Source organism: Panicum virgatum, chromosome 9N, assembly GCF_016808335.1.
Source record: "Panicum virgatum strain AP13 chromosome 9N, P.virgatum_v5, whole genome shotgun sequence".
NCBI lineage: Eukaryota > Viridiplantae > Streptophyta > Magnoliopsida > Poales > Poaceae > Panicum > Panicum virgatum.
The window spans coordinates 21,094,299-21,120,885 of record NC_053153.1 but is presented as its reverse complement, the minus strand read 5'-3'; the positions used below and the strand labels follow the sequence as shown (position 1 = coordinate 21,120,885).

General features: G+C 53.0%; 1 protein-coding gene and 1 pseudogene across 3 annotated transcripts; one reads left to right on the top strand and one right to left on the bottom strand.

Moving 5' to 3' along the window:
• Positions 1-14,984: 14,984 nt before the first annotated feature.
• Positions 14,985-19,162, bottom strand: LOC120692874 (annotated as a pseudogene).
• A 351-nt stretch (positions 19,163-19,513) lies between these two features.
• Positions 19,514-26,212, top strand: LOC120692867 (HBS1-like protein). Of its 3 annotated transcripts, none has more exons than XR_005682764.1 (12): positions 19,514-19,676; positions 20,640-20,776; positions 21,561-21,710; positions 21,807-21,947; positions 22,521-22,852; positions 22,951-23,061; positions 23,149-23,648; positions 24,487-24,655; positions 24,879-25,118; positions 25,196-25,327; positions 25,459-25,740; positions 25,836-26,212. XR_005682764.1 is itself a non-coding variant. In XM_039976263.1 (12 exons), exons 2-12 carry the CDS (start codon positions 20,644-20,646, stop codon positions 25,863-25,865), a joined length of 2,049 nt encoding a protein of 682 aa, XP_039832197.1. In that variant the 5' UTR covers positions 19,514-19,676; positions 20,640-20,643; the 3' UTR covers positions 25,866-26,212. The 3 variants fall into 3 exon arrangements, 2 of the variants coding, with proteins under 2 accessions (XP_039832197.1, XP_039832198.1); XM_039976263.1 differs by having other exon boundaries at positions 25,459-25,569; XM_039976264.1 differs by lacking the exon at positions 21,561-21,710 and having other exon boundaries at positions 25,459-25,569.
• The last annotated feature ends 375 nt before the right edge of the window (positions 26,213-26,587 follow it).

Sequence of the window (26,587 nt, the reverse complement as noted above, 5' to 3'; positions counted from 1 at the left end):
ATTAGGTGCAGGCGTCGCTTGGTTTCCGGCGACGGTTGCGGGGCGCGCTGGTTGAGTCAGGCTTTATAACGGGGTGAACCACATACCGCGGTTACTTTCCCGTATTCGCCTTCTTCCTTCCACCTTTGCGCCCCTTTGCCTTCGAGCTTCCTTGCCCCTTGCTCCCCCGCATAGATTTCTCCCCACCTCCACAGAGAAATGGCATCCCTTGCTCATCCCTGCCGTTTCTAGTCCGAGGAGGAGCTGAGCACGGTGCGCCGCTTGCTTGGATGGAGTGCCCAGGAGACTGCTTGGGGGATTCGAGCAGGCTCGGTTCCCCTTGGCAACCTCCGCGCCGGGGAGTTTGTGCTATTCACCTCACACATTTCCACCGGCGTGGGGCTGCCGATCTCTTCGTTCCTGCTGTTGCTGCTGGAAGACTTCAGCCTCCAACTTCAGCACCTGACACCCCACTCCCTCCTCCTGACGTCCATCTTCGTGCATTTGTGCGAGATGTTCGTGGGAGTGCGGCCCTGCATCATCCTCTTCCGCTACTTCTTCATACTGGTGAAGTCCGGGAGGACGAAGGACGAGGTGGGGGCGTATTATTTCCAGACAAGGAGCGACCCACCGACGCCTTACATTCCCGGCCTTACTGGCGGGAAGTAGGAGGAGTGGCGCAAGGATTGGGTGATCGCCACCACCGAAGCCAACGAGTGCCTCGCCTTGCCAACTGAGGGACCCGCCACCGACCGAGCATCCTGGAGGGCCAAGCCGTCCCTGCAGCCGGAATTCGACTTCGTGCTAGGCAAAATCAGGTCGCTGGCAGAGAGCGGCCTCACCTCGTGGCACGTGCTCGGAGATTTCCTGAAGCGTCGGATTGCCCCCCTGAAGCAGCGGTCGCACCCTGCTTGGAGCTTCATCGGCCTCAACGACTGCAACAGGACCCATCGCGGAGAGGGGAGCGACCTGACCCAGGAAGCCTTGGAGGTCCTGGTGCGGGCGGTGATGGGGGACACCTTCATCCCGGAGAACCTGATTCTTCCCCAGGGTATTGTCCCCCTCTTCGAGGACTCTGCGAGGGTGGCGGTGCTGGCTACCCTGCCAACAATTGACGACGGGGGGCTGGCCCCACGCCAGACCGGAGGCGACCCGAACCGTGGGCTCCGGATCCCTGGCACGTCTAGGGATCAAGCTACGCCGAGCTCCGCAGGGGCCGGGCCCACTACGAAGGGCAAGCAAGCCATGGCTAGTAGCGCTGCCACAGTCGGTCCCAGCCAGGTACGGGGCAGCTCCGATGCGTCGTCGGGTGATGCGAGCCGGCGCAGGTTGCAACGGGGCGACAGGACCCTAGTTGGGGAGCCCGCCGCGAAGCGCCAGAGGACTGCTGAGGGCACGGGCCAGGGCAGTTCCCGGCCCACCGGCCCTCGCGGGTCCTTCGGGGCGACCGCGCCGCCACCATCACCGCCGAGAGACAGCTCCCGTAGGCAGCAGCGGCGGCGGCAGCCACAGGAGCAGCTGCAGCAGCAACAACAGGAGTAGCAGCAGCAGGACCAGTCCTGGGTTGCGCCTCCATCGCCAACACGGGAACAGCGGCAGCAACAAAGGCAGTCATCGGGCCTCCGTGGTCGCTGGATACCTGGTGCTCCTGGGTTAGTGCCATTTTGCTCACTCCGCTTGTTCTGGGTGCTCTGTTCTTTACTGAAGGCTTCTCTTCTTTGTTGCCAGGGCTGGACGCCCAAGCAGTTCTTCCGCCGCCACTGGTCCGTCAGCAGGGGTCCAGGCGTCAGTGGCCTCGGCTGCGACGGTGGGTGCGACGACGGGTGCAGAGTGCGCAGGTGCAGCGGCTTCCGCAAGCCTGGCGGTGCCCAACATGACGACGGCTGGTGCGCCGATGTCAAGTGCTGCTGCGCCCGACGCGGTGATAGCTGAGACGCCGGTGCCGGGCACAGCCACACCTGATGCAGCGGCGGAGGTGCCGGTGTTGGGCGCAGCCGCACCTGATGCGGCGGCGGCGGAGGCGCCGGTGCTGGGCGCAGCCGCACCTGATGTGGCGACGGCGGAGGTGCCGGTGCTGGGCACAGCCGCTCCCAACGCGGCGGCGGTGGAGGCGCCGGTGTTGGGCGCAGCCGCACCCGACACGGCGGTGGAGGCGCCGGAGACAAGCACTGCAGCGGCGAGCGCAACGGCTACTGAGGCTCCGATGCCTACACCGGAAGCTCCCACCTCCAACTCCGGTCCTGTTGCAGAGGAGGAGTTGGAGGTGGTTTTCGGCAGGCAACTCCTGCAGCTTCAACCCCCGGAGGAAGAAGCGACTCCCCTCCCCCAGGTGCTGGTCCAGGTCCGGCGGGCGATAGAGGAGGCAACCTCCTCCGCCGAGGCGGCCTTCCGGCGGGAGTGGGCTGCTCTGGAGAGCGAGCGCCAGCGCCTCTCCGTCTGGCACACCCGCGTGGAAGCGCACACGAAGGCTGAAGCCTCCCATGCTGCGGAAGTCCGGTCCAAACTCAAGGCCGATCAAGAGGCCTACCGGGTCAACCTTCGGAAGGTGTTTGACCGGGAGTTCGCAGTATCGAGCCGGGAGAAAAACGTGGCGCAGCGGGAGGAGACCTTCGCCCTGGAGGTTGTTAGCTTCGCGGCTCAGCGGTCTGACCTCGAGACTCGCCTCGCGGCCCAGCAGTCCGAGCTGGAGACTCACAGCCAGGGTCTCGAGGTCCAGAGGCAGGAGCTCGACGATCTCTTTGCGACTCTGCAGGGATGGCGCGAGCAACTGCAGGAGAGAGACAGCAAGCTGGCTATTGCCGAGCCGGATCTGGAGGAGGAGCGGAAGTCCCTCGATAAGCGGGAGTCCCACGCCTCCAACATGGAGAAGGAACTTGGGCGCCAGCGGGACTCCCTCAAGAAGCTGAAGGAGTGGGCGGAGAAGAGGAAGGCCGAGCTCGAGGAGAGGTCCCGCGAAGTGGAGGTGGCCAAGGCGGCTCTGGACACCCGGGTGCAGGGGGCAGTCCAGGAGGCGGTCCAGAAGCTCCAGGAGGACCAGTGCGTGGGGGCCCAGCGAATTGCTGACTGGGCGACCGAAGCGAGCTTAGCACTGGTGCCGCTTGGAATGAGCCCAATCCAAGTGGCGGAGCCGCCAGCTTCGATAGCTGACACCCTCCCAGTGCTGAACTCCACCTCGGATAGGCTCCGGCGTCTGGAGCCAGTCCTTGCTGGCCAGCTTGAAGCCGAGGGCCGGGAGCTGATCCGGATGGTGGCGGAGCACATCCTGACCTGCCTCCGGAGCCACGACCCGGCTATCTCACTAACGCCCGTTGTCGACGGTCCTGTAGCGGAGACGGAGGCCGCCGCTCGGGACAGCGTGCGGGAGGTCGTCGACTTCATCGCCGCCTACTTCAAGCGGGAGCCTGCAGAGCCTTGAGCTGGGCATTATACATTTGTATCTTTTGTGTTATGTAACAAACATTGTACTAGTTGAAATTTTGGAATAGAAGAAAACTTCAACTTAGCTTTTTGTCAATTGCTGGTTTGCGGTATACAGCACCCCGGCGCCCTGGCCCCCTGGTGGATAGGTTCTGGTGTCTGGACCTTTCTGCCACTCGAGCCGTAGGAGACACTCCGGACCCCCATATGAGGTTGGGCGAGTGTCCTTGGGCATAGTTTGCAAGCTGAGCAAGCGTGTTATTCTCTTCCCTGTGTAGCAGAAAGAACTACGGACAGAAGAATCAAACTCGCTTGTATGCAAGCAATGATACTGCAACTTAGTTGTTTGATGCATGCAGGATCGATCTGGGTAGTGTCTCAAAGCAAACGCCCCGAGCCCCCTGGGAGACAGACTCAGTTGTTTTGAGTCTGTCTACCATCGAACCTGGACCTTGATCTGCACGAAACCTTAGAGCGGATGCCGGGACCCCCTGGTAGGTAGGCTCAATGGTTTGAGACTGGCTACCACCAGTCAAGGCTTAACCTGTGTACCACTTCAAAGTTACAGCTTAGTTGCAGGCCCGCGGGACCTATTCTGGACCGGCCCCTAGGCTAGTACGAGGTCCGGAGCTCCAGATGCACAGGTCCAGGTAGTTCAGTGTTTGTTACGGAGCGGTGGAGTGTGTAGGCTTAGGGTGCGGAACCAGGCTAAGGCGTTACACAGGGCTCCGGACCACTCCAGGAAACAACACGACTTTCCCGGACCTGGCTCTAACGCTCCAGACCCTTCCTAGCAGTAGGTGAGGTCACTCTGCCGCAGCCGATCCTTTGAGATATGGAGCTGGACCTGCCGTATAGGACTTAGGAAGCCAATTCTTTAGCTAGAAAAAGGTCAGAGCCCCTAATTACCCGGCTCCAGGTACTAGAGCACTTGTTACAGGGCGGTGGAGTGTGTAGGCTTTGGGTACGGAACCGGCTGAGTGGCTACACAGTACTCCGGACCACCCCAGGAAACAGGCACCCCCTCTCCAGAGCAGGTCCTTAGGGGCCCGGACCCCTCTCCAGCAGCAAGAGGGTTCGGATCAGTACGGCAGTCCAGCAACTCAATACAGATCTTAGTTGTAGCGACAGAGTGGAAATCCGCGCGGGGGTTAGAATGATCGAGAATCAGAATGCAAAATTAAATTTTGACTCAAAGACAGAATTGGGAAAAATCTTTCCTTTGCAACTTGATGTACATGGATTGCGCGATGGATGCCAGAGGCCGAGTTTACGAGGTCGGACCTCGACCGCTCTGAACCGCCCGTTAGTCGACGGTGCGATGGATGCCAGAGGTCGGGTTTATGAGGGTGCACCCCAACCGCTCTGGGCCGCACGCTAACGCTATCTTATTACAAAGAAAAAGTTTATTTCCCTGCTCTGCCGAGGTGTAAAACTTACGCAGATGCTCTATGTTCCATGGGTTGGGCAGCGGCACTCCATCTTCTGTGGTGAGGCGAACGCATCCGGGCCGGCATACCTCTGTGACCTTGAAGGGCCCCTCCCAGCTGAAGGAGTGTTTATGGAGGCCCGCTCGATTCAGGATCCATCTGAGGACGAGGTCGCCAGCCCGGAGCTCCCTACCGTGCACGAACCGTTGATGATAGCGCCGGAGCGCCTAGTTGTAGCGTGCATTTCGGATTGCTGCTCGCCACCTTCGTTCGTCAACGAAGTCCACGTCGTCATGCCGCAGCTGCTCCTGCATGGATTCGTCAAAAGCCTGGACCCTTGGTGAGCCCAGGTGAATTTCTAGGGGAAGGCATGCTTCAGCCCCGTAGACCAGGAAGAATGGAGTCTCCCCGGTGGCACGGCTGGGTGTGGTCCGGTTGCCCCATAGCACGCACGGAAGCTCATCGACCCATTTTGGCACCATGTTTCTTCAAGCAGTTGTAGGTGCGGGTCTTGAGTCCCCTGAGGATCTCTGCATTCGCTCTCTCAACCTGCCCATTGCTGCGGGGATGTGCTATGGACGCAAAGCATAGCTGGATGCCGATGTCCTCGCAGTACTCTTGGAAGAGTCTGCTTTTGAATAGGGTCCCGTTGTCCGCAATGATGCGGTTTGGGACGCCAAATCTGCAGACAATGGACTGTAGGAATGCGACTGCTGACTTTTTAGTGATATTCACCACAGGGGTAACCTCCGACCACTTCATGAACTTGTCGATGGCGACGTAGAGGAACCGGTACCCACCGACGGCCCGGGGGAAAGGCCCCAGGATATCCACACCCCACACGGCAAATGGCCATGAGGGCGGAATCATTTGCAGAGCTTGAGCCGGTGTGTGTATTTGCTTTGCATGGAACTGGCATGTTTTGCAGGACTTTACCAGCTCAACCGCATCCTGGAGTGCTGTTGGCCAGTAGAAACCATGCCAAAAGGCCTTGCCAACAAGCGTGCGAGATGAGGAATGACTTCCACACTCGCCTCCATGGATCTCTGCGAGCAACTCGCGGCCCTCTTCCTGGGAAATGCACTGCATGAGGACACCGTTGGCGCCACGGCGGTAGAGATCCCCTTCTACCACCGCGTAGCGTTTAGCCAATCGGACTATGCGCTCAGTGGATACATCGTCATCAGGGAGGATGTTATCTTTCAGGTAGCCCCGGATCTCGGAGATCCATGCATCGGGAGCTCCCTGAGCAGGTGGGGGTAACTCTATGAGGTCTCCAGGATCCTCAACAGAGCACACAGCCCAGGTCGGGCACCATAGGTGGAATGCCGCCGGGACTGCTAGCTTCGAGGTGCTAGCTTGATCCCCTTTACCCAGCTCGGGAGGCTGGGCGGTAGGTCTCCGCATCCGTCTTTCGAAGACGCCCTCGGGCACGGATGCCCAGGTAGATGCTATCACGGAGAGATCATCTGCTGCTGAGTTGAGTTCGCGGGGAACATGTTGCAGTTCCAAGGCGTCGAAGTCCTTCTCGAGCTTCCTCACGTGGATGAGGTATGCCGCGAGCTGGGGATTGTTGCAGCTGCAATCCCCTCGGACCTGCTTGATAATTAGCTGAGAATCCCCCTTCACCAGAAGCTGCCGGACCCCCAGAGAGAGGGCTTGTGTCAGGCCAAAGATCAGGGCTTCATATTCCGCCATGTTGTTGGTGGTCTTGAATTCAAGGTGCACCATGTACTTCAGTTGATCTCCGTTCAGGTCGATGAGGACCACACCGGCTCCGACCCACTTCTCACGGGCGGACCCATCGAAGAAGAGTGTCCAGTGGGGCTCGGTGAAGACTGGTGTCCTGATTTCCGGCTCCGGGGGTCCGGCACTAGAGTCCGGACCCCCAGAATTGCTTGGGGAAGGAGTCCACTCTGCTATAAAATCAGCCAGGATCTGGCTCTTGATTGCATGGCGAGGCTGGAAGTCCAACTGGAACTCAGCTAGCTCTGCTGCCTACTTGGCGATGTTGCCCATGGCGTTGGAGTTGTGTAGGATCGCTCTTAGTGGGTAAGAGGTCACTACGACAACTCGATGTGCCTGAAAGTAGTGGCGTAGTTTCCTGGACGCAATAAGTATCGCATAGATAAGCTTATGCATCTCAAGATACCTGGCATTTGCCTCGTGAAGGACTTCGCTGACGTAGTAGACTGGCTTTTGGACGGTCCGGACCCTGGTGACTGGGTCCGGCTCGCCCTTGTCCGCTTTGTCAGGTCCTTGGGCCCCCAGCGGTTCTGGGTTCCCACTAGGACGAGGCTCCTCCGGACCCCCTTGGTCGGGTTCCGGAGCTTCAGGTAGAGATGAGACTGACGGGCCCCCGTGTCCGGGGTCCGGCTCACCATCCTTGGCCGGGGAGACCCTGGTGTCCCCCTAGCGAGCTTGCTCCGTCCTCTCGGCGACCAGCACCATGCTGACCGCCTCCGCAGACGCAACAAGATACAGAAACAACGTCTCACCCGGCTCCGGAGCCACCAATACTGGCAGTGAGGTGAGATGCCGCTTCAGTTCCTGGAAGGCTTGTTCAGCCTCTTCGGTCCAAGAAAATGGGCCGGACCTCCTCAATAGTTTGAAGAAGGGGAGGGCCCTCTCAGCTAGCCTCGATATGAAGCGGCTGAGAGCGGCGAGAGATCCAGTAAGCTTCTGGACATCCTTGACGCGGCCAGGAGGCCTCATTGCTTCGATCGCCTTGATTTTGGTTGGGTTTGCCTCGATGTGAGACTAGGAAACCCAGCAGCTTTCCCGCCGAGACGCCGAAGATACACTTCTCGGGATTCAGCTTCGTGCGCGTGGCGCGTAGCCGGTCGAAGACGAGGGACAGATCCTCAACTAGTGTTGACCCTACCTTAGTCTTGACCACAATGTCATCGACATACACCTCAACAATATCTCTAATTAGATTACAGAAAGTTTTGTTCATAGCTCGTACAAACGTGGGTAAGGCATTCCTCAGACCATACGGCATGACAATGTAGCAATAAAGCCCATCCACTGTTACAAAAGCAGTATGCTTCCTATCCTCTCTAGACATTTGAATCTGGTGGAAAGACAAAAGGTCACACCTGGAGGTGGAGTCCACGATTTGATCGATACGTGGAAGATGATAGGGGTCTCTGGGACATGCCTTGTTGAGGCTGGTGTAGTCGATGCACATCCGAAGCTTCCCGTTGGCCTTTGGGACGACAACCGGATTGGCCAACCACTCGGGGTGGTGGACCTCCTCGATGAAGCCAGCGTGTAGGAGCTTGCGGACCTCTTCACGGATGAAGTTCTGCCGCTCCACGGACTTCTTCCGAGGCTTCTGGCGCATCGGTGTGGCGTCAGGGTAGATCCTCAGATTGTGCTCAATCACTTCCCTGGGGATCCCGGGCATCTGTGACGGTTCCCAGGCGAACACGTCCACATTTGCTCGGAGGAAAGTGATGAGCGCGTCTTCCTATTTCTCCTCCAGGTTCCCCGCGATGCGGGTGGTCCTGGTGGAGTCTGCTCCAATCTGCACCGTCTTCACGGGAACATCGTCCGGATCAGACGGCTGAACCTTTGGTGCCTTTGCAGGTGCCCTGGGTTTCGAGGGGGATGGGTCCTCCTCGGAACGTGCAGCCTCTGCCGCTAGAGCATGCAGCCTCTCAACTGTAGTGATGGTAGCGGTGCGGTCACCCCGCATGGTGAGGACACCGGCAGGGGAAGGCATCTTCAAGACCAAGTACCCGTAATGGGCAATGGCCATGAAGCGATAGAGAGCCGGCCGGCCAATGATGGCGTTGAACGGGAGGTTCACCTCCGCAACATCGAACTGAACGCTCTCTATGCGGAAGTTCTCCTCGGTCCCGAACGTGACCGACAGTGTGATGTTCCCTAGAGGGAACACCGGGTGTAGGCCCACTCCGGAGAATGGGCGAGAGGGAGTCAGCTTGGACTCCGGGATCTGCAGCTGCTTGAATGCTTCATAGCTGATGACGTTGAGGCCGGCTCCACCGTCGATCAGCACGTGGTAAAGCCTCACATTGGATATGACAGGGGCGGTGACTAGAGGTAGTACACCGGCCCCAGCCATATTCTCCGGGTAGTCGGATGGCCCGAAAGAGATGGTGGTGTTCATCCACCTCTGGTGCGGCGCCGCCTTCGGGACTCCCGGCTTCGCCGAAAGGACTTCTCGGCGAAGAGTCTTCACGTCCCGCCGGGAGACAAGCTCCCAGCTTCCACCGTACATTACGTACAGCTTCTTGCGGCGGTCGCCGCTGTCGGAGTCGGAGTTGTCGTCGTTGTACACGCCCTTCAGCTCCCGAGCGGGGGATTGGTACCCCAGCTCCTTCTCCCCGGCCGCGGCCCCGCTGTCGGAGGCCTTCTCCTTGCCGGGCCGCTGACGAGGAGGAGGTGAGTCATCCTTTGAGGACTGCTCACGTCGCCCACTGACCCACTTTGCGAGTTTCTGGATCTCGCGGCAGTCAGCGGCGCTATGGCAAGCGGTGGGATGCACCGGGCATGATCCTCCGCTGCCACCCTGCGTGCGTGGATGCTTGCCATGCGCGTTCTGGCCCCCAGCCACTGCCGCTACAGCTGGTGCCGTAGTAGCAGGTGTCGCTATGGCGACGGCTGGTCCGCCAGGCTGGGACTCCCCGCGACTCCGGTTCTTGTTCTTCTTCTTCTTGCCACCGCCCTGAGCGGTAGCAGCGGAGCCACCAGCCTTGGCATCTCCGTCTTGGGGGGCTGAGTGCCATGCGCGGCCCTCAGCGGCCCTGGCACACTTGTCTGCCAGGGAGAAAAGTGTGGTAATGCTTTCCACCTCGTGTGTCGCGAGCTTCTCGAGCATCTTCTCGTCACGTACTCCCTGTCGGAAAGCAGTGATAATAGATGCATCGGAGATACGAGGAATGGTACCCCGTACCTTGGTGAAGCGCGAGATGAAGGCCCGGAGCGTCTCCCCGGGTTTCTGCCTCATAGCGTGGAGGTGAGCCTCCACACCATGCTGCTGATACGCACTGGCGAAGTTCGCAGTGAACCTCGCACAGAGCTCCTCCCAGGATTGGATCGTCCCAGGAGTAAGGTTCATGAGCCTAGTCCAGGCTGGCTCAGTCAAGGCTACATGAAAGTAGCTCGCCATGACGGCGCCGTTACCACCAGCTGCCGTGATGGCGGTAACGTACACCAGCAGGAATTCCGACGGGTTAGTGGTACTATTGTACTTCTCCGGCAGGTGCGGGCGGAACTTGGATGGCCATGCTACTGCGCAGAGGTGATCTGCAAGCGCTGTGCAGCCTACTCCAGCCACCGGAGCACCCGACTGTATCCGGGCGTTCACCGGAGGCTTGGGTGCCACCACGTCCAAGTCGGGGTCGAGGTTGCGGCCCTCAATGTTGAGATGGCGCTCTCGCGCCCTCTCCACGGAGATGCGGGCGTCCTCTCCCTCACGCCTGCGGTTGAGCTCCGCCCGCAGGTCTTCTGTCCGTGCACCCCTTACTATGGGGGAGCGTACGGACGCCGACGCACCGCCTTGGCGCCGGTGGTAGGGCACCACCGCATTGCCAGGCGGAGGTTGTTGCCTAGTCCTTGCGGAACTGGGGGAGGCCTGAGCCAGATGGAGGAGACGGTCAACGTCATCCCGCCACTGCCTCAGGGCGTCTGGCGAGGCTGCAGTAGCCGGAGGGTTGCGAAGCAACTCCCTAGCCGCCGTCAGCGCTCCGCCGCTCGCAGCTTGTGAGGGGGCCCTTCACGGGTGCCCTGACTCCTGCCGACGAGCAGTGCGCGCCGCCGCCGATGGTGGCTGTTCCACAGGCACAGTTGCCCCTGGAGCAGGAACGTGAGGGGAATGTGGCGTGGAGGACGCCACACCCTCTGTCATCTCCATGTCGTCCACCCGAACCATGGAGACGAGCAAGAGATGAACCGAAACCAGCTAAAGCCCCCCTACCTGGCGCGCCAAATATCGTGGTGTGGCAAACCACAGCCGGGTGGCGGAACGCACCCGCCTAAGCCCAGAGGGTGAGAACTCAGGGGGTAGCTAGCGGCTAGTTCGATCTCGCTCAAGAACACGATGAACACAACAGGGTTAGAGTGGTTCGGGCCGCCGGAGCGTAATACCCTACGTCCACTATGTGTTGTATTGCCTTGCCTCGAGAGAGTCTGCGAGAGCTTGGGCGAGCCTGAGTGTGTGATCTAGAGAGCTCGTCCTGTACAGCGAGTGCTTCCCTTTTATATCTCAAGGTAGGCGTGTACATGGCTGCTGGGTCCCCGACAGGTGGGCCCAACGATGTAGTATAAAATAACATACTGTTCATATATTATGGCATCGCAGGCAAAGGAGATCTTTCTCCCGGATATCCTTGCCTGCTCCTAGAGTCCCCCATTCAGCATGTCCAGGCACCATCTTGTCGGAACGGCGCCAGGCGTAGCTAGCGGCGTCGCCTTCCACGTAGCTGAACGGGCTGCATAGCTTGCGGCGTAGGCGGCATGATGGAAAAACGCCGTGCCGTCGTTTCCAATTAATGCGGCAGACGGGCTCTGCGCGGGTGCAGCGCAGGCGGCTGCACTGTGTACCTTGGTAATACGCGGTGCACAGTGAGGTCTGGCAAAGGCTGCCCCGCATGCCATGGTGGCAGAGCACGCCTCACCCCACCGCATTGAATGCGGTGGGTGGGCGAGTCTTCCAGCGGAAGGTGCGCGCTCGAGCCCGCGCTACGTGCCCCCGGGACACGTGGCGGGTCTGGACCCCCCGGCGGTATGTTGGTTCTACCGCGTGGGAGGTCCCGGACCCCTATGGGGGTCCGGGGCCTCGGCTGTCAGCTTCGGAGCTTCCCTTCCTCAGGGACACGTGGCGTCTCCGGACCTACCCCAAGCGGGAAACGGGTTCGGGGCCGTTGGCTTGGTGAGGTAAGAGCCTGACCCGTGAGGCCTGGCTGCTCCGTCCTTTGGGAGTAGTTACGGATAACTACGCAGGCTCCGCCTCGCTGCAGTAGGAGTGGGTATCCCTGCTACAGGGTACCGACAATGTCCTTCCAAACATGTCCACTGACATAGGGTGTTAGAGCATCTCCAAGAGTTTTCCATAAAATTCTTCCCCAAAACTATGTATTGGGGGCTCTTTCAAAAAATTTTCCTCCAAAAATATATCAACCCACATTAGATCACTAATAACTAGTCCTCGATATTTCAAAATAGGCCATGTCATTATAATTAGGCCTTGTCTACCGTTGACCTTGCATGTCACCGTCGCCGGCCAGGCCATGGTCTTGACCTCCGGACCTCTGGAAAATCCCGTCGCAGCCAGGCCATCAAGGGATGTGGCCGCCGGAGGATAGGACCTGCTGCATTCTGTGGCCGCCGAGCCGAGTTTGCCCCCCGACGACTGGGAAGCGTCGCTCCCATCTGAAGGCTTCTTGCGCCACCGCCTCCTCCTCCAGTCCTCCAATGCCAAACGCCTGCCACCGCTGCAGCCTCCAACGCCGATGCCGCCAAAAGCTTTTTGGCTACCTAGAACTGGCGCAGGTGGCACTAATAAAGCACGCGAATGGATGCCTAGCGCGCGGGAACAGAGGATCCGGGGTCAATTGGGGGCAGCGGAACTTGCGAAAATATGCACGGCGAGGCATCGGGTATTCGCGTTGCGAAAATATTGAGGAAGGTTTGCGCCATCCGTTGGACTCCGTTTTTTTACTTTTCTTCCCAAAAAAGATTTTAGGGGTGAGATGCACATTCTTTTGGAGTTGCTCTTAGGGTCTTTTACCAATTACATTGGTTGCTGGTTCAGTTTTCTGGCGATAGTTAATAAGGGACGGAGGGAGTAGATTATAAAAATGATGGGGTATTTATTCTGGCTTCTTCCTTTTTGGTTTGAGGGCCGTATATTATGCGGTGCAACCGGAGCTGTTGCACCTGGCCTCAAAAAATGAGGAGCCTCCTAATCGGCACTTAGTCTATGCATATCTAATCCAAAGTTCCAATGCATGCCCACAGGCGCTCAATTAGACTCGTAGGACCGGTAGGGCACACCATGATCGGCGCCGGCACCATGACCGCGAGTTCCGAGTAGCTGATTGCCGTCGTCACCATCTCCGCGAACCGCTAGAGCTAGGGCCATCCCCTATTGCGCTATGAATCTCTCATCTATTTTGTTATTTCTCAATTAGAGTGCAAGATGGTAGGAAAGTAGATTCGTGGCCTGGACGCTTGGACTTCAATTCAATTAACCCGTGTATCATGTTTTGCGTTAAAGTTTGACCAATCAAATTTTCTCATTTATTTGTATGGAATATCATCCTTCTACTCTTTTAGCATCAATGCTTATATAATAAAATCAAAATATATGTTGGTTAATTTTTATTCTTTTAATAAATATAGGGCTACATTTTGCATTTCGCACTAGGATCTCAAAAACTTCGGTACGGCCTGTTGGTTTCGTTTTGAAACGAAGCTTTTTTTTTGCTGCCTCTACCTGAACCCTAGCTGACGCGCGCTGACCTGCGCCATCGTTAGGAACTTGGGACATGGCGGTGCTAGCTTGGTGGTCACTGGTCTACAATAAAATGACTCGAGTCTCAAAACCCAGCAGCGCCCGGCCGGGGACTCGCGGTTTACAGGGAGCACAACCCGGCAGACTCACCTGGACGGCTGGGGGGACACACTCACACACACCGCACCCCAAAAACCGTCAGCGAGACGAGTCAGTCACCGTCGGTCTTCCTCGCCGTCGCGTCTTGTGCGGCAGAACCAGAATTAGGCGGCCTAGTCAACTCTAGTGGTACACCAAGCGCTTCACAGACAGGAAAGCACTGATCACGTGCCGGGCCTAAACAAAGCCAGACAGGCAGACACCAGGTTTTAGGCAGGGTTTTCACACCTGGCTCGCGCACGTTGTGAGCTGTGCTGCTACACGAGCCCACGGTTCGCGACTTATTAGTCTGAAAAGGACAGGCTGGGGAGTACGCGATCCCTTTCGTAAATATTCGCGACGGCTCCACGCTTCGTACGAACGCTTAGATTCTTATTCTTTCGTTCTCGTATACGTACGTACGTACGCGCGAGCCACCACAACCTGCAGGTACGGTGGTGCTCTGGACACACGGACCGTGCGGCGCCTAGGGGGACGTCGGTGTCGCCCGTTTCGTAGATGCCCATCACGCACGACACAGCTGGCGCAAAGGTGCCGCGCCCCGTTCCGTTTCGAGAGACCCCGGCCCAGGTCCTCGCCGCTTCCGACGGAAACCGGCAGCCACGGCTCGCAGAATCGAGGCCGAGCGCGCGCCGCGACGCGGGGTGGTTTCTAGAGCGCGCGGAGCGGGGGTGTCCCAAACCATGGCCGTGCCCACCGGTTCGGCGCCCTCCCGGCTCCCGATAAATCCCCGGCCGCGCCACATGCCAAGCCTTCCCAACTCGGCAACTCAACGGCCGGCGGCCAGCAGCAGCCTAGCACTAGCTAGTAGCTACCAGCCAGCCTCGCTAGGGGGCCGTCCGCGCTGCCACTCTCTCCTTGCAGCAGTAGTAAAAGACTAGCGCCCGGCCGGTCGCGATCGAACTCGCGATCCATGGACGTGTACATCTCCGAGGAGTACGTGGCGCGGCGCCGCGCCGAGAGGAGGGTGGCGCGGAACGCCGCGGCGGTGGCACGCGGCGCCGAGGAGAAGGCGGCGCGGGCGGAAGGCGAGGAGAAGCGGTGGACGGGCGCGGCCGCGTGGGCCAAGGAGAAGCGAGCGGTGGCCGACGGCAATGCCGGTGCGAACCCCGGCGGCGGCAGCGCCGCCTGGCTTGTCGGGGAGGACGCCGTTCTCAGCTACTTCTCAGCTTAGGCGACGCTGTCCCCGCTGCATGCGTCGAGCTAGGAGGCAATGCAAATTAAACAGACATGCCCATGCACGATTGCATGGATCGGCATCGGTTTAGATTCGCCGGATTATTACTTACCGGTAGGTTTCGTTTTGTAACTAGTATATGTGATTCGTGTGAGATTGACCAATTGGTTCAGGCTTCAGCTATCGATCAGCTCCCCGACTGTTCAAACTTCGCCGTATGTGATTTTGCACAAACTTCAGCAAATCATGTCACCAACTTCGGCAGGCTTTGCTTGCAGATCGATAGAATGAGACAGGAAGAGGCACAAAGAATTCAGTATAGATCTTTCTGTTACTCTTAAACCATAGGAGGGAAATGCATTTTGCAGTATCATTACACATTTACACGCCGCTAAATCTAGACTAACTATAATTCTAAAAAATTCGGGTTCACAAGGCCGGGCAAAATTTGATTTGGATTTGGTTCTTATTACAAGGATACACCAACTGGAGCCTGGAAAAGATGAGGCTGTATCAGTGGCTCAGGGCTTGTGCACTGCTGAATACGCATGCGTGTGCTCGTTGTGCATTGGGGCAGTGACATACAGCACAACAGAAGCGCCAAGAAGTACCACCAGAAGAGCTGTGAAGTTCACCAGCAGGGCTTCCGAGCTGTACCTGCCGAGGCCACCGGCCTGAAGGAAGGTGAGCTTCTCCAGGAAACCCAACTCTGCCGCAAGCAGTGCCAGAGCGAACGTGCCACGGGAGCATCCGGCGCCGGACTGTTGGCGAAGCACCAGGGTAGAAGAAGGTACTAACGCCAAGTAGCCACTGAAATAAGACATCAATGCATTAATGTTTCAGGCTCATCCAGATCTGGTTCTTGTACAGTGCTATAAAAAAAACAGCCCATCACAATATGAAAAAGATCAGAACACTGCATGCTTACAAAGACCAGCTCAACGAAAAAGAAAAGAAAGTTAAGTCTACAGATGTTAATTCATCTCTTTTCACATTGCCATTGCACGGTTTGAACTATTTATTGTTTCAAATAGCAGTGCAAGGCTCACACCTAGTGGAAAAGAACCTTTCAGGAATAAAGCTGTATGGCAATCATACTTGCGTTGCTACACATGTGTCAAAGGGGGAACAATGTTCTCTGCAAATAGTTCAAAATGTCCCAAAGAAAAGGGTTCAAGTGAAATCACCTGTATGCCATACAGGCAGATAGTTCCAAGCCCAACCCACGAATGCAAGCTGTAGAGATTAGCAATTCCACTTTCATTGTGGAACTTGAAGGCAGCATATATCCCAACAGAACCCAGGAAGAGTGCAACAGCATGAAGAACCATGTGAGCTATCTTATCTGTATCGTGACTCCATGGCAGTATTTTATAGCTCATTATGGCTGCAGACAAATTACAAAAGTTTGTTCAATACTTCCACATGATGGAAAGATCATTAAAGGAAAGAAGAGAAATAAAGGACCTGCACTTTACCTTCACTCCCTAGGATGATAAATCCTATCAGCATAAGCACAGGATGCACCTGCGCAAACATGGCTATTACATTAAGACATTTTAAGTATAAATTTTTCTTCCATTGAGAAAAAAGGCAAACATGACACCAAACACATCTAAGGATCCTTTCTATTGAAATAAAGACTAGGATTCCCTGTCAATGAATGACTTTCTGGTTTCTTGGCATGCCATTGATAAAAACAAATATGACCTAGGTTTTTTTTGTTTGGTGTAACTGCTTCTGGTAAATTTGGATGTCAGGAATAAGATGGCAATAGAATATAGAGTAAAGTTCATTTTTGGCCATCCAACTATCGACTGCGTCCGGATTTGGCAATGTAACTCTAAAACCGGACATCCGCAGCCATCCAACTCTCAAAACCGTTCACGTTTGGCCATCGAGCTGTTTTGCTAGGTGGTTTTGTTGAGTTGGACGCCACATGGCGGTGGGGCCCACCTGTCAGCACCTCTCCTTTCCCTCTCTTTCTTCTATCCTCTCCCTCTCTCTTCTCTCCTCTCCCTCTCCTCTAACCTGCGCCGGCCGCCGCCCTTTCCTAGCTCGCTCTGTTCACAGCGGCTAGCGGAGCAGGAGCGAAAGCAAAGAGGCCATGGGCGGTGGGCGCCCTCCTGCTCTTCGTCTGCCTCCTGGCGCCATTCGTGCTCGCCTTCGCCGCCCGCGGAAAGGTTGTCGCTTACTCGTCCTCGCCGGCCGCCGAAAGGTTGTCTCCACGAAAGCTTGGATCAGAGACGCGCCCGGCCGGCGGCGGCTGCAGCTAGGCACCCCTATGCAGCTGCGTGCGGGCCAGCTGCCTTCTTGGGCTGTTGCTCCTTGGCCTTGTCCGCGCTCCTCTCCGCCTTCCGCCGCGCCACCCATGGCTTGCACGGCGCCGCCGCCATAAGCTTGTGCGTGCGGCCGCCGGCGGCCGGCCGTGCGTCGCGTCCGCCGCCTCGGGGACGCCGCCCTTGAAGACGGCCAGCTGAATGGAGGGTGGAGGCTGGAGTCTGGACGGACCGACGGGAAGAATCAAAGCAGAGAAGCCGATGTGCTGGCGGGAGGGGCGGCTGGCCTCCACGGACACGCCGGCCGCCGGCCGCCGAGCCGATGCGCCGCGTATCGCCAGATCGCCAACAACGTCATCGGCGTCATCTTCGCCGCCCGCGGCACCACCGCCAGCGTCCTCACCTGGATGGTCAAGTTCCTCGGCGACCACCCCTCGGTGCTCAAGGCCGTCATCGTAAGTGCCCATCTCCCCGCCGCCGCCGTACGGCTCGCCGCCGGCGGGAACACGCCGGGCGAGCTCTGCCATGAGCCAGAGCTGCCGGCCGGGTGAGCTGGAGAGGCGTGCGCGGGAAGGGCGGCGGCCGACGCAGGGTCAGCGGAGTTGGATAGGAGAGAGGAGAGGTAGAGGGAGAGAGAAAGAGGAGAGAGGAGGGAGAGGAGGGCTGATAGGTGGGTCCCACCGCCACGTGGCGTCCAACTTAGCAAAACCACCCAGCAAAACAGCTCGGTGGCTAAACATGAACGGTTTTGAGAGTTGGATGGCTGCGGATGTCTGGTTTTAGAGTTGCATTGCCAAATCCGGACGCAGTCGATAGTTGGATGGTCAAAAATAGACTTTACTCTAGAATATAAACTCTTTACAACCCATGACTGACAGTAAAAAATAATCCACTTTATGCAGAAATGGAGTATTCTGTGAGCAAGGACGGTCAATTGGGGCTAGACGGGAACACGGGATGATGATGAGGTGAAACGCTGGCGTAAAGATTTCATAGAAAGAAGAAAATAACATTCGGATGAGATGACAAGGCTTTCAATCTAGATCCTACTTTGAACTGTCAGTGAAGTCTTGTGATCATAAATGTGCCTACCAAAGAGGTCATATATTGTTTATTACTCTGATGCCTCAGTGCAAGCTGGTACCTCCAGCAGTTTGGTTTTAAAACAAACCATATCCTTCCAATAAAAGTAGGTGTTGGTAAAAAGAACTAGGATACTTTACATTCCCCGAATAGAGATCCTATCTGATATACGATTGTATACTCCAATAAAAACCATAAATATTTTTTAGCGTACAGTTGTAACTTTGAAGAGATTAAGCTCCAGAGTTTCTCTTATTACAAATCCAAAATGTCTGAAGATACACTGATACTACTCAATTCAAGAATGTATGGCCGAATAAGGACAACAAAATTAGCTGTCATAATATCACCTTGTTGTTGGCGATGAACACTCCAAAGCAATAGGGATACATACAGACTGCTAGTGCTAGCAAATTTATATGGTTGACTGACAGTCTAATTCAAGCTAATCAAATTGCATATGGGCTGTAGACATTCATCCCTGAATGTTCAAGGCCAGAACTTTTCCTCAATCCAAAAAAAATACATATATACAGTTGCAAAATTACATACGGTTGGCTGACAAAATGACAAGTGACCCAGAGTCAGCATTGCTCTTTTATGTCACAATTAAACATGCCATCCTCTATAAGGCAATTCGGTTAAAACATAACGTCTAGATTTGAAAATACTGAAACCAGTTTGAGCACACCACAAATCTACAACGCTAGACTGCCAGAGCAACCAAATGATTACTAGTACAGAACAGCATTGCAAGTTACAGCCAAAGCAGTGACGAATCCATTAGCCACCATGTGGCATCAACCGGTTGATTAGAGAATATGTATGTTGATTCACCACGGCAGATCCCCGTTCGCAACGGTGCCGAAGCGCCAAAAACCGAGAGAAAATGGAGGGAATGGGACCACGGCAATCAAAGTCCAACCTAACCAAGGACCGGGGGGCTGTAACGGAATGGGATCGAATGCTAACTCCACGGCAAGAAATGACAAAGAAGGGTCTTACGTTGAAAATGAGGCCCTTGTTGGTAGGGGAGCCGAGGGAGAGACCATGGCGGAAATGGACGCACCACAGAAGCACGAGCACCGCCGCCGTGGCCGCAAGCGCGCGCCACCTTCGCGGGCGCCGGCACGGCCATCTCCTCCTCCGGCGGTGGAGGGGGAGACCGGAATTCGGAAGTCTCCGGGCGACCCGGCCCGGCCGTCAACCGACTATATCCTGCCAGTAGCAAAGGCCCAGAGAAAATGGTTAGCCCGGCCCACAGCACCAGCCTATGAACAACATGTCGGCGGCCCATACGGTCTGGCGGGGCCAACCGTCAGAGTCTCAGAATCAGCCCTCGCCACTTCTCGAGTCTTGACCCACAACACACCGCATTGCGTTGCCGTTGGTCCTTTCCGTTCCGTTTATTCTCTCCAGTCTCACCGTCACTGCGCGCGGGCCCAGACGCCTGTCAGGCCCACGCGTCAGTCGATAGCAGAGGATCTCAATCCCTCCCAACTGCCCCACCCGCACCAGGCACCACGCCGCGGCCGCGCCTGCTCGACTTGCCCCCGACACGATCCCCAACCCTCTCGCGGCTCCAGTCCAGGGAAGCTCCCACCCTCCGGAGAGCGGCGAGAGAGCTCAAGGTTTCGAGCCCCCGATCACATCTAGCCGGCGTCAAGGTACACCCGCGCTCTCCCCGTTCCTCCCCGTGGGTTTCTGGCATTTCCCAGTGCGCCTTTTGGGTCCGGGCCTGCTGCGCTGGCGCTTCCGCTCGGAGGGTGCCCCCAATCTGTTCGTTTCCCGTTCCCGATGGGGTTTCTCTTCGGTCTCGTGCTCGTCGTCTTTGCCGCGTCTTCGTGGGTTGCGGGCTGCTTCCGGTGACAGCGGCACTCGGCTCCGGCGCCGCAGCGGCTGTTCGCGGCAGGACGAGATGTCGAGGGGCGAGGGGCTTTAGCGGGCTTGGCGGGTGGCGGAGTCAGGGGAGGCAGAGGTGGGTTTCGATGGATAGTGCCACTAGGGTTTAGGGGCTCAGGGAGACGAGAGAGTGCGTGCGGGTGCAGTAAGAGGGCTGCAGGGAGGACTGATGTTTAGGGGAGCGATGTAGGTAGATACTAGAGACGTGGTGAATTGTAAAATTTATAATCTGCCTCTTGTTCCCTGGAATCTCTGCATTTTGTGCTTTGTTGTTGGCGTGCTGTGCACACTTGTCAGTAGAGTCGTGCGTATTTGCTGAAACGGGAAATGAATTTGATCTGATGCTTCTCCATTTGTTTGAAGAAAGAAAAAATCTTATCAACGTTCAGCGGGGAGTGTTTGCTAGACTATGAGTGAGCTCAGAGTGCTAGCATTAGGCAGCTGAGTTAGTTACTTATTTTGATATCAGATCGTTAGGCTTTCTAAACTGTGAATTTCAATTGAATTTGTTGTGTGGCTGGGGCAGGGAAGACAAGTGGATGGAGACGAAGCTTATGCTAGTCTTCACTAGGAACTGCTCTGTTTAGTGCTTCCTATAGACTGATAACTTGCTTTGCTGGGGGTGGGATTCGGGATTCCTTGATTGGGATGAACTATCCCTAGTTTATACTTTACTTGCCATATGCATGGCTCACACCGCTTTCGTTGTTGGAACCTCTTTATGCCAGGAGAATGCCTCGCAAAGTTGTATCTGGGCCTGACTGCGATGATGATTACGATGACTATGATGAGTATGATGATGATTATGATGAGTATGATGACACCAGATATGGCAACGATCAACATCCTGTTCAGAAGGAAAAAGGTATACTTCCGAATCTTCTGGCTTTATCCATATCATCTCTAATGAGGCGGAAATGTTTACTAGAGTTGCTTTATCGTCTAATTCTGACAATCATGAATAGTGCATGGTTAATGTAAGCCTTTGCAATGACAGTTGTAATGTTGTATTGCTTAAAACAATGGTTATTAAGCTCATATTGTTTATTCCCCCGGCTTTCATTAGTTTCTAGTTCTTCTTTTGCACACCAACTGCTGATGAATTCAATTGGTTGTTGTGGATTGTATACCTTTTTCCAGCTGTTCTGTAGCTATATATGATACTATGACTTATTACATGTAAAATTTCCATCCTTTTATCCAGTGCAATGGAGATGTTGTGTTAAATATGAATTGCTTGAAGGCGTCCTGCATATGTGCATTTCTATGATTGGAGGCCAAATTTCATTCATCCAGTCAAGCTGTCAAAACTTGCACTAAATCCTTGTGCAGTATGAAAGTCTCAAAGTTGGGCTTAGGAGGTTACAAGTCAAACTAGTGGGTTTCACTGCTGATTGTTTCTTGGATTGTTGCGCACATGCATAGTATTGTTTCTAGCATTCTAAGCTTCGGAAATGTTTTTTTTTTTACGTCATCCAGCTAATGATTTGACTGGTACCATTTTGGGGCTGCCAACTTTTATGCTTTAAATGTTTTGCTCTTTATGTCCTTATTTCATGTTTTAGTTTCAAGGAGTTTCTCTGTTACAATCCAATTCACTGTAATATGCCCCTTTGATCTCTAATATTTGTTTCCATTATATTGCATAGAATCATTGAAAAAGTCCTCAACTATGGTGCCCGTGCATTGGACCTGTTCCATGTGCACGTTCAATAATCATGAAAGCATGACGTACTGTGAGATGTGTGGGGTTTTCCATGAAACCTTTGTCAAATCTGCCAAGAATGGTTCATTAAAAGGTGTCTAGAATCGCACATGCTTCAGCCATTCTGATTCTGTTTATAAGTAAACGAGGACTCATAATTTTTCCTTATATGTTATCATTGTCCTATCAGATGCAGTCGGCGCAGCGTCAAGTGAGCCTAGGGCAAGTGCTGCACCAAAAACAGATTCTGCCAAGACGGCGATGAAGACTCGTGGTGTGCATTCTGATAATGATTCTGCGAGAAAGCATGCTAGTACACCATGTGATAAAGGTATTATTGGTGGCTTGGTACACATTGGAATCTTTTTTTATAGATTGTTAATATGTCTAACCAAGAACTCAGCTGGCATCTAGCATCAAGTTGGCTGCTTCTTCCTAATTACCCAAATAAATATGAAAAGGTGAAAGGGAAAGATAATAATTCACAACATAACAATGCACGCTTCCTTCTCATGTGCTGAGAACAGGCTTTCGATCCCCCCCCCCCCCAACACAGCAACGTTTCATATTCTCATGGCTCTGTGGACTTGGTACTTTCGTGCAGTCTAGTTGAAGAACTTCATTGCTGTTGCAATCCGTAGCACTGCATTGTGCATAAGTATCTGTGGATGCTAAACATTTTCAATACACCTAAAAGAAGTAGTTTGTCTTGTTTGATGACTTCACACTCTATACCTTATTTGTCATGTTTTCTGAATGAGTTGTTCTTGTAATAAGATTGAAGTGCTGGATTTTCTATTAACAGTATTATCGCTCTTTCCTTTGATAAGCGTGCATCTGAAAAATGAAGGTTGTAAGGTTTTGTTTTATTTGCTCAATTTTAATTTTCTGTGCATCTCAACAGCCAATTCCACACAGTTACCATCTGCTGGTAGCTCATTAAGTGCTGGAAAAAAGAAGAAAACTCCTGTAGTTTCTGAAGAAATACCTGTGGAAAGGACAGCTCTATTGGTCCCCAATCATTTTCAGCTGAAGAATGACAGGAGTGGTGGGGCTAGCAGTTCCTTGCAGAATGATTATGTGACCCAGAAACTCTCTTCTGACATAAGCCAGCTAAATGTAGACAAGAACAATGTGAATGTTACGAAACCTTGTTTGCCTGAAGAGTATAAGCCTGAGAAGTGGATGTTAGCTGATCAGGAGTCAGGGGTGTTGAGCCAGCTAAACCTTGCAATAGTAGGTCATCACTCATGCCCAGTTGTAAATATTGTATCTATTATTTGATATCGTTGTTCTTCTAGATATCCTGTGTCTAATTTGAACAATGTGGGTAGGTGGGTCATGTTGATTCTGGCAAGTCGACACTATCTGGGAGATTACTGCATCTATTAGGAAGGATATCGAGAAAAGATATGCACAAGAATGAGAAGGAGTCGAAAGAGAAAGTATGCCGATTCTCTTTCATATCTGCTGCTCTATTTCTTCATGTGCATATGCATATCTAACTGTTTGTGTTTCAATTCGTTTTCTAGGGGAAGGGATCATTTGCTTTTGCATGGGCCATGGATGAGAGCAGTGAAGAAAGGGAACGAGGTGTGACAATGACAGTTGGTGTGGCCTATATGGAGACGAAGAAATACCGTGTGGTTTTGCTTGACTCACCTGGCCACAAAGATTTTGTGCCAAATATGATATCTGGTGCAACACAAGCTGATGCAGCTATTCTTGTGGTTGATGCTTCAACGGGTTCTTTTGAAGCCGGTATGGATGGTGAAGGAGGAAAAAGTGTCGGTCAGACTAAAGAGCATGCTCAGCTTATTAGAAGCTTTGGCGTTGAACAGCTTGTTGTTGCAGTGAACAAGATGGATGCTGTTGCATACTCAAAAGAAAGATTTGAGTTCATCAAACTACAACTTGGCAGTTTTCTGCGGTCTTGCAACTTCAAAGACTCAGCTATTACCTGGATTCCTCTTAGTGCTGTAGAAAATCAGAATTTGATCAAACCTCCTTCAGATGCTTGTTTGACCTCCTGGTAAGTGCTTTCAATAATGACGAGGTGGTGGAGTTAATGACCTCTTTTTGAAGCTGCCTGAAATTTATGACATGAAGTTTTTGTGTTCCACTTTGTTTAGAAGACACTCTTAAAAACTATTGTCATAATGGATGTTAAATCTATATCATCTCATGGATTGACTACTTTAGGGTACCAACAATCCCTTTGGAGCATAAATCTTCAATGACCACTACTATACACAGCATGCCTAGCCTGTTAGGTCTCTTGCATGAAAATGATCTTAGAAGATTATCACCAATTGTAGTTCCTTATTGGGTTTCCTTATTACTCCCTCTGACTCTGATCAGTGTTGTCAACTCCAAAATATAACTTGGCTCTAATTTTAATTGTAATATATTTGTTATAATTATATGCCCATTTGTTTTTTTCAAGACAAATCTACAGACTGCTTTCATCAGTTTGATCCAACTAAACTAGTTTGCCTGCGTACCTCCTAATCAATGCAGTCGATGCCCATATGATCTGCCTATTATTCTCTTCAACTACAAACTGAAATCTAGGTACCATTAGTGGCAATGAACCTGGACACTAGCTGAACCTGGACACAACTGTCTGAACCATAGTACATGGGCTTCACAATCTTACTGTTCGCCTGCACGGCCGTTCACACTGTTTACACGGCGTGTAAACGCTACTCGATGGGTAGCCGAGTAGGCCGATTAGCCGTGTAAAGCCGTGTAAAACCGTTTCAACTGTTTAAAAGTCCGTTTAAACGGCCGTGTATTCCGACTATTTGCTAAACAGTGGGTGACCGACCGTTCACCGTTTAACGTTTAGGCTAACATTACCCTTTCAGGTATCAAGGGTTCTGTCTCTTGGATGCTATAGATTCCCTGCAGCTTCCTTCTCGGGATGTTACAAAGCCCCTCATTCTTCCCATCTGTGATGTTATCAAGTCTCAGTCAACAGGGCAGTTGGCAGCTTTTGGAAAATTGGAAACTGGGGCTATTCAAAATGGTTCTAAGGTATATTTCCTTTAAAACTTAATTGCTCTGCAGAAGCTGTAAATGACCTTCTACTGCATTGAGAATTTGAGACCAGTAGATAGGATTCTAGTCTATCAAAACCGTGATATTGGCTGTTTGATGCCCTCCTTCATCTTCCAGTAACCAGATGCTAGAATGTAGCTGCAGCAAAGTTGTTTAATACTCTCTCTCCTGACATCTTGCGTTTTACTTCCTGCTGCAGGTGTTAGTTTTACCTTGCGGGGTAGAGGCGACAGTGAAAAACATTGAGCGGGACACTAATTCATGCAGCGTAGCAAGAGCTGGTGACAATGTGGCGGTTAGTTTACAGGGTATTGATGGGAATCAACTAATACCTGGCGGGGTGCTTTGCCACCCTGGTTTCCCTGTGGCTGTAGCTAACCGCTTGGAGCTTAAGATTCTAGTCCTGGATATTGCCATTCCAATTCTTGTTGGTTCTCAGGTAAAAATAAAAGACCAAAAGCCTGCTTAGTTAGCATTAAATGCAGGGTAATAATCATAACAATGTTATGGACCTAGGTGGAGTTTCACATACACCATGTCAAGGAGGCTGCAAGAGTAACAAAAATCATTGCTTTGCTTGACAAGACTGGGAAACCAAGTAAATCAGCACCCCGATTTCTTAACTCAAAACAGAACGCTGTTGTGCAGGTAATCAGCAAGTGGGGATCATTGTGGGCACCTTTCTTTTTCGAAATTTCATGCCCTAGGATAATATAGTTTGTGGATCTTGTACAGCACAATACAATTCAGAACTCATGCTCTTCTAATTCTTGTGTCAGGTTGCCCTTGATGGGGCGGTCTGCGTTCAGGAATTCTCCAAGAGCCGAGCACTTGGGAGGGCATACTTAAGGTCGTCTGGTCGCACAATTGCTGTTGGTGTAGTTAATCGGGTAATTGGCCAAGATGAGAACTAGAAGACCTCAACTCTTCTGAAACCTGAACCGAATCAGTCATTGCTAGGATGTAGAGACCTTATCAGAACCCTGGTGCTGGCAAGTTTTGTTTTCTGTTTGCTTTATCGGCATTATGGCCATTCCAATGTATTGGAATATGGCTGTAAGGTGGTCACAGATGAGCTTTTTTGTTCCGACCCTCGTATTGCAAAAGTGCCAGGGAATCTCTCAAAATGCTGAATTCATGTCTATTGAACTGACAGGTAATACTAGTCCCAACTCCCGGCCAGTGATCATCGAGTGGTGCGAGGCCATGCAAGATTCACGGAGGTGCCCATAATATTGATCTGCCGCTGTAACTACGGGCAGCCATGGCACATGTGCGGTCAGGCACGGCGTGTCAACGAGACGCTTGGGGATTGGTCGACTTCCAACACATATTCGAAGTGTTCACGAGTACTCCCTCCGTTCCAAATAAATTGTAGGTCGTTTTAATAAATTTAGATGCATAATTTTTACTACACATCTAGATAAATACTATGTCTAGATACATGACAAAAAATTTGTATCTAGATTTGCCAAAACGACCTACAATTTGGAACGAAGGGAGTATATAATAGGAAAAAGTCCTTTCTGTCTCCCTCAACTTTGGACCGAATCTGATTTTCCTCCCTAGACCACAAAACCAGTTATTGAGACTCCTCGAACTTCCGAAACCGTTCGTGCGACCTCCTTTGAGCGGTTTCAGGATGATGTGGCAGCGGTTTTTTCTTTTTATTTTATATTTATTTTGACTGAATCTTTGAAAAATCATATTAAATTATAAAATAGAAAATCCAATTTTGTTAGACTCCACATGAGCTACACAGTGAACATATTATATGGTATACTTTAGTATAAATTTTTTGCTGTAATTTTATATATATATATATATATATATATATATATATATATATATATATATTTCTGTAATTAATTTATAGATACAGTTTTTGTTATCTAATTATGGTAAATT